The sequence below is a fragment of the Diplotaxodon limnothrissa genome, linkage group LG4 (assembly GCF_057381915.1).
Source record: "Diplotaxodon limnothrissa isolate DT_005_m linkage group LG4, D_limnothrissa_male_GT1.1, whole genome shotgun sequence".
Classification (NCBI taxonomy): Eukaryota; Metazoa; Chordata; class Actinopteri; order Cichliformes; family Cichlidae; genus Diplotaxodon; species Diplotaxodon limnothrissa.
Window position 1 is genome coordinate 5,453,786 of NC_140599.1, and position 7,576 is coordinate 5,461,361.

Sequence of the window (7,576 nt, forward strand, 5' to 3'; positions counted from 1 at the left end):
GCAGTCCAAACTCCTGGTTCAGCAGGTGTTTCAACTTCCAATAATGCCCAGTAGATGTCAGCAGAGTCCGCCAAACAGGAGGAGGGTTGCAGCAGAAACTGACCACCTCCCTCTGGCCCATCAGAGCAGGGAAGTACAACCCCAGTAGGGAGAGTCACAGTTAGGCCTTGTGAAGAGCAGAGTATTGTGGCTCCTAATTTAATCAACAAGTCTCTTCCCAGTAAATTCACAGGCGCCTGTTTTGAACAAACATAGCTGTGTAACAAGGTCTGATCTCCAACCGTTGTGGGGAGGGGCACGGTGTAAGGCAGAGTTTTAGGTTCCCCAGATATGCCCACCACTGTAATCACTCTGTCAGTAAGTCTGTCACGAGCAACATCCTTAATGGTGGAGTACGTAGCTCCAGTGTCCACTAAAAAGCTGCTTCTTCTTCTATCTACAGTTATGGACAGCATAGGGTCCGCCGTTGTCCCTTCACCGTCCTGGGCAGTCTGTGGGGTGTCCTATAGCTGGGGACCACCCTCGTAGTACTCCCACCCCATCACAGGCATCTGTGGGGCCGGGGGCACTCCAACTACAGCACCACGAGGTCCACCTCTGTGGCCAGGATGCTGATAGGGCCCACCACGGGCTCCCCTGCCTCTTCCAGCAGCCGGGTTCAAAGGGCACGCTTTAGCCCAGTGTCCAGGTTGTCCACACCGGAAACAAACATACATCTGGCCTCCCCTACCACCTCCCATCTGACCCCTTCCCCTGAAACCACCTCTGTTTCCTCCAAATGGGGAACCTCTCTGCCCATAAGGGGCCGGGGAGTGATAAGCACCATACTGGGGGGGCTGTGGATCAGTTGGCCATGGGTTCGGATACAAATCAGGGGCAACTGGACCAGGAGGGGGAGCCGCAGCGGCCACAAGCTGCTTTTTAGGCTTGTCACCTTTTCCACCCAGGTCGTTTTTAGCTTTCTGCAGCTGAACCTTCAACAGTTGCAACTGTAAATCTTCGACGCTCTCCGCTTTATCATCAGACTTAACCTGCACTTTGTTAAGATTAAAAATCAAATGTTTCTTCCAGATTGCAAAGTCACAGTCCTGCAAATCAGGATTATCCTCCATTTTCTGGCTTACTGACTCCGGAATGCCCCTCAGCACCGCCCTTCTAAACCACATGCTCTGTGAACAAGTCCTACTGGGGTGATGACCTGTATGGTTCACCCAGTCTTCAACAGCCTGATTTAGATAATGGGTGGGATTTTGCTTTCCCTCCCATTTAAATTTCTGTAAGGTGCCTTGATTTTTGGGTGGGAATTGTTTGCGCAGGGCCGGTCCAATAAACCTCAAGGCCTGCATTAGTGGCACCTCGTTCTCATGCATGGTAGTACCCGCATTTTGTTCCAGGTCCGCTGCCTGAGATCGGGATGTGCACCTAGTTATAATAGCTCTAAAATCTCCCAGTGCGAGGTCCTGTCCAGCTGTGTATTTATCCAAACCAGCCAACCAGGCATTCCCTCCCTCCGTTATGTCAGGGAGTTTGTCCACTAGGGCCTGGACATCTCCGAATGAATAAGGTTGATACACTGGTCTACGTTGCGCTTTAGTCTGGACCAGGGGAAATATGCCTGGAGGCTGAGGCACAGGGCCCTTAGATCTAGTCTGATATCCTAAACTGGGAGGGGTAGAGGGGGGTGTATTGTTAAGGTCACTGAGTTCATCATCAGTATCCTCAGTTTCTTCCCCGCCTGGTGGGGTAGCAGTGTCAGCAAAAACGTGGGCTAAACTCATCTGTGTTTCCGGATCCTGACGGCCCACCAAAGACATGGTAACTGTGACATTTGGTGAAGTGCCAGGCTCAGTTTTTGCAGTAGCGGTCAGATCTCCTTTAACAGCGACAGGAGTGCTGGCAAAGGGGTTGGACCGGGAAAGAGGGGCTGACGCAACACGATTATTCACCTGGACCACTGACCTATGTTCATTTAAGCAGCTGCGTAATGCTGCTTCTTGATCAGTTAATTGTTGTTCAGTGGGTTCCTGTCTGTTCATTCGAACCGCAAATGGTGCGCTCGCAGGGGGGTCAGTTAGGCCCTCAGATCCGGTTCCAAAACAATGGGACATAGAAGAGGGGGCTCTACTACTAGCTGAGGATGTCGCCGACAGAGAGGAGCTTCCTGGGCAAAAATGCTTGGTATCTATGGGAGTTGGAGCTACGGGCGGTTCTTCTCCAATAGTCATTATTCCACCAGAGATATTAAGTACCGGATATATGCCTGCTGAGGGAGGAGTTGAGGCAGAATAGGGAGGTGGCTGAGACCTATTTTTCTTCATGTGTGGTTTTGCAGTTTCCCATAAACACACCCAGTGATTAAATTTAGCTTTGCGGCCTGCGTGCTTATCTGCTTCCTTTCTGTGTCTCACCCCGCTCATCACACCTGCACCTGCTGCTGCTGAGTTGGCTTCTTCCTCTTTCTCTTTTGCCTGCATAGCCTTATTCTGCCAAATTATTCCCCAGTTACCACTACTCCCCTCGTCCTTTCCCTTTTCTTTCATTAACCTTTCAGCTGTTTTCCTCAATGACTCTTTCTGCTTTTTTGCTTCTTTAGGCTGGTGTGTGGAGTTGATGACTGTCTCAACACATGTTAATTGTTCTCCCAATGTGCTAAGAATAACACCGGGACCCCAACCATCATCATTAGTTTCTCGATCTAATTCTCCATCCATTTTACTGTCAATGGAGGAGTGTTCTTTTATTGATTTTAAAGGAGAATTTGGGCCAGCTGGGTTTCTGCCTCTGTTAGGCACTAACAGCTGGGGCGCTGCTTTAAAGGTGAGTCAGCACTGAAATATCCCTTCAGGTGTTACCAAGCTTCTACCAAACCGGAGTCTGGCGGGTAACCTTGCCTAGAGCTTCCTGATAGGGGTGCTAGTTGGTTGTCACCTTGTTCACACGTCTCATTCACACTTCATACATTACCTGCAGTCACTCATTACCCTCCTTATGTATGTAATAAATGTGTAAAAAAAATTCTATGTGTGGTGTATTATTTTAACCAAAAGAGGAACCTAGTTCCTTTAATTGTGTAATCTGTGAACAACGGAGAACCAAACTGTCCTGCCCAGTGTTCCACAGCAAGCATTCAGCGTGTATTTATGTGTGTCCAATATCAAACAGAACATCAAAACATTTAAAACACTAAAATCATCGGGGTTTTAAGAAGAGATCCGTTTTCTCCTATTGATCAAAGGGACCCCTCCTTTGGACTCCAACCAGTACTTCTCCTTTTTAAGTTTTAGAGGATCTTTTCTAATAAAGTCCTCTGGGCCTTCCTAACCCTTCTGTAGTTTAGAGAATATTACTAAAAAATATTCTCAAGGCCTTTAACCTTTTAATTTGTTTAGAAAGGCGTTACTAATAAACCCTTTCAAGGTCCCAGACCTGCACTGAGGTATGTATCCGACACCGGAGAGCAACCCGTCGGCTGCAACCGTGGTCAGACCTCAGTTCACTCTTATCTTTATTCACTTATTCACTTATTTCTTATTCACTTATCTCTTATTCACTTATTTCTTATTCACTTGTCTGATTCTCAACAAGCCTTAAGTAAGCCAGACAATTTTGGTTATGAATTACTAGGAGTTTGGACACTAAGTATTTTTATAATGTTCAATATAGCAGAAATAAAAGGTCTGCTTACCTTGTTTTTGTGTGCACACAGCTTTTGTCCAAACTCCGTTCACTCAGACCACGGCCGAAGTCCTCCCATCCGTTCCAGTTGACCTGGAGCGGATCCTGTTCGTGACGCCAATTGAAGGATACAAAAAAAACACAACAGCAATAGAATAATATTAAACACAAAGTGAACCCGTCTTCCTTCATTAAATAGGTTCTTTTAGATGTTAAGGAGGAATTGACTTAACCAGGCTGGCGGAGAATGAAGACAACCAGACACCTGCGGCAGATGGGGAATCAGTGAACTTTTATTGAGACAGAGACAACCTCTCAACACAGCTCACATCAGGAGATTCCCAAGATTTGCTGTGAGGATGAGTATATATTCTCTAAAACTTACAGGAGGGGGTTGTGAGGAAAGTGCTGCATTAGCAGAAAAACAACTCCATAAAAGGAAATCGGCCTTGGGTGTTCTAGTCTCTTCGCTTGCAGATATCTTGCACCTGCAGGATGAGGCGATCGCTTCTTATCGCTCTCAAGGCCAAAGTCGTGAGCACATTTTTATTACACAGTTGCACAGTAACTTTAAAGCTGAACAATATTTAAAGCTGAATAATGTTTGATCAGATTATATTTTCTTCAAAACCCTGAAGACCAAACCGCTATTGACTTAGCATGATCTACTCTCATACCTTGTCTGTGGAGTCAGAGCATACACGGCGCACCAATTTCGCAATTATAAATCTCTGGAGGCGCACATCCAATTCACCAAGGACTGGGTACAAGATTTGGCTATTTTTAAGCCTCCACGTTGTGAGTACGCCGTCATTCAAGCAAAGGTAAGTCAGCTTGAGTACTGCGAGTAAAATGCGTTTGATTCCCCCCAGCATTCAAATTAGTGCTAGCAAAAATTCATTCGTGAGGGGGAAATTACAGTGAGAACATGTAGAGGCTCTGTTAGAGGGATAACATAGTGAGTTCAGTGCATTGATGTGACATTGTCCTGAAGGATTTAGTTATTCTTTATGGTTAAAGAAATTGCCCTAATTAATTCATATTTATTATAAATAATCCTAATTACACATCTTGCTTCCTTGTTTGTGTCCTGTGTCACTAAAAATACATTCTGTTTTAGTTTTATACATTGATTAATGACCTGCAGAATCTGCTTGTCATATTAGGTGTCCATAGTTGTCACTTAAAGTCGAACTTTATGTTTTCTCCCTCTTGAAAGTGATTACATCCTTGCATTACATACTTTAGGTTCATTTTTTGCTGATAGGTTTCTAAAAAGAAACATGCAGATTTAGAATATAACATGCAGCGTTCTATAGATGGATACATAAAAACACTTTATTTGTTACATTTATGATGAATGGATTTGAAAGTAAATAAAACACATTTGTGTCGGACTTGGCTTATTAAAGTTCTTGTCTTTAAATGAACTTTGTCTGTGTGTGTTTTAGGTCCTGCACTCTTAAAGACTGAATTGCAGCATTGCAGCCACAGGTCATTGTGAGCATCACAGGGAAGGTTGAAGCCGCCCACTGCAGCTGTATGGCTAGAGTCGTGGAGACTTGCAGCCATGTCACTGCTCTTCTGTTTAATGTAGAAGCAACAGTGAGGATCTGTGGCACAAGGACTGTTACAGATGAACCTGCATACTGGGTTTTGCTGGGTAATAGACTTCATAGACTACAGCTCTGCATTTAACACCATAATTCCCTCCACACTCACCACCAAGCTGGAGCATCTGGGACTCAGCTCATCTATGTGTCAGTGGATCTCCAACTTCCTAACTGGCAGACCACAGGCAGTAAGGATGGGCGGACATGTCTCAGCCTCCACCACTCTCAGCACTGGAGCCCCCCAGGGGTGTGTTCTGAGCCCCCTGCTGTACTCTTTGTACACATATGACTGTGTGGCCACTACCAGCTCCACCACCATCATCAAGTTTGCTGACGACACCGTCGTGGTGGGCCTGATCTCTGATAACAACGAGACGGCCTACCTGAAGGAGATTAGGAATCTGGAGAACTGGTGCCAGAGGAACAACCTCCTTCTAAACGTCAGTAAGACAAAGGAGCTGATAGTGGACTTCAGCACTAAGCAGGAGAGGAACTACCAGACCCCCGTCATCAACGAGTGCCCAGTGGAGAGAGTGGACAGCTTCAAATACCTCGGAGTTCACATCACGCAGGACCTGTCATGGTCCTGTCACATCAACACCATGGTGAAAAAGGCCCGACAGCGTCTCTACCACCTCAGACGCTTGAGAGACTTCCAACTGCCCTCCAAGGTGCTCAGGAACTTTTACTCGTGCACCATAGAGAGCATCCTGGCGGGAAACATCTTAACCTGGTTCGGGAACAGCACCATGCAGGACAGACGAGCTCTACAGAGGGTTGTGCGGTCAGCTGAGCGCACCATCCGCTCCGAGCTCCCTGACCTGCACTCAATCTACAGCAGGCGGTGCTGGACCAAGGCCAGGAAGATCGTGAAGGACCTCAGCCATCCCAACAACAGACTGTTCTCTCTGTTGAGGTCAGGAAAGCGATTCCGCTCCCTGAAGACCAACACAGAGAGACTGAGGAGGAGCTTCTTCCCGCAGGCGATACGGTCTCTCAATCACACCACCACACAGTACTGACCCACACATATGGTTCTTACACACACACTGGACTTTGGTTTTGCACAACACTGGTCACTATATTCTTCATTTCCGGTTAATACTTGTACAGCTGCTGTTATTGTGTATATATTTATTTATATTTAGATTTCTTCATACATTCTTATATAGTTCTATATTGTGTATTGTGTATTTTGTTGTACAGTTATTTTATTTTCAACTTTAATTTATATATTTATCTTTATCTTATTCTTCCCAGTTAAATTTACCCTTCATTCTAATTTGTGTTGTACAGTTATTTCATTTTTAACCTTAATTTATATTTTATTCCTTCCTAGTTAAATTTACCCTTTTTAATTTTTCATATTTATTTCCTATCTTATTCATAGCCTTTTCCTTTTTTGTTCTCTTTAGGTCACGAGCAGTTGTCCAAGCATTTCACTACATATCGTACTGTGTATGACTGTGTACGTGACAAATAGAATTTGAATTTTTTGAATTTTAATATGACCAAGATACAGCCAGAGGTTGGCCATAAGATAGACTTCTCCTCTTCAGCTGCCCACAAAAAAAGGTTCTTGATCAAAACATAAACAGACCATTCGTTGTGACAGGTAAAAGAAGCCATCCTCAAAAAAGAAAAGTTCCACCTGCTACTGTGGAGGAGTTGGATCAACTGATGGGACAATATTTTTCCAAGCATAGTTCTGTTCTGAATAACCCATAATGTTTTAATTTAGGGGGCCATGTAAATACTTTGCATTTACTGAATATGTACTTACTAAATACCACTGTTCAAAAGTTGAATAAAGAAACAAAGAAATGTTTAAATATTTTTAATTAAAAGCACTTTGTCGAACATCACATCAGTTACAATGTAGAAAAAATGTTATGTATAGTTTACAAATGACAAAATGTTCACATAAAATCATGACAGCATTTGTATAATATCACCCACTACTAGCATTCTGTAATTTACTGTCTCTTTTGAAAACTTATCACTACATAAACAGCACAAGACTTAAAAGTATTTAACAAGAGCATTTTTCCCTGGTTTTACTACCACACTGGGGCACATGTTCACCAAAACGCAGCAAACCTTTGCCATCTTATCCAGGAAGGTCACCTTTTTACCCTCACATGGAAGAAGTAATCTGATTGGCATGGTGGTATGTAGCATGTAGTTTGAAGCAGGGATTTCGTAGTGCCCCATGTGTAGTGTTGGAACCCAGTCAGGATTTGTTTCATTCATTTCATAGGCTGGTTTGTTGCAATAATGCCAAATAA

The 7,576-nt window shown here is 44.3% G+C and overlaps 1 protein-coding gene across 1 annotated transcript; it reads right to left on the minus strand.

Moving 5' to 3' along the window:
- Nucleotides 1-386: 386 nt before the first annotated feature.
- On the minus strand, nucleotides 387-3,008 carry LOC146633102 (uncharacterized). Its single transcript, XM_085351312.1, has one exon. The coding sequence runs from the start codon at nucleotides 2,709-2,711 to the stop codon at nucleotides 504-506; it is 2,208 nt and encodes a 735-aa protein (XP_085207438.1). The 5' UTR covers nucleotides 2,712-3,008; the 3' UTR covers nucleotides 387-503.
- Nucleotides 3,009-7,576: the final 4,568 nt, after the last annotated feature.

Bases quoted from the DNA above. Each gene is read 5' to 3' on its own strand.
- LOC146633102 (XM_085351312.1), bottom strand. From the start codon at position 2,711: ATGGATGGAGAATTAGATCGAGAAACTAATGATGATGGTTGGGGTCCC.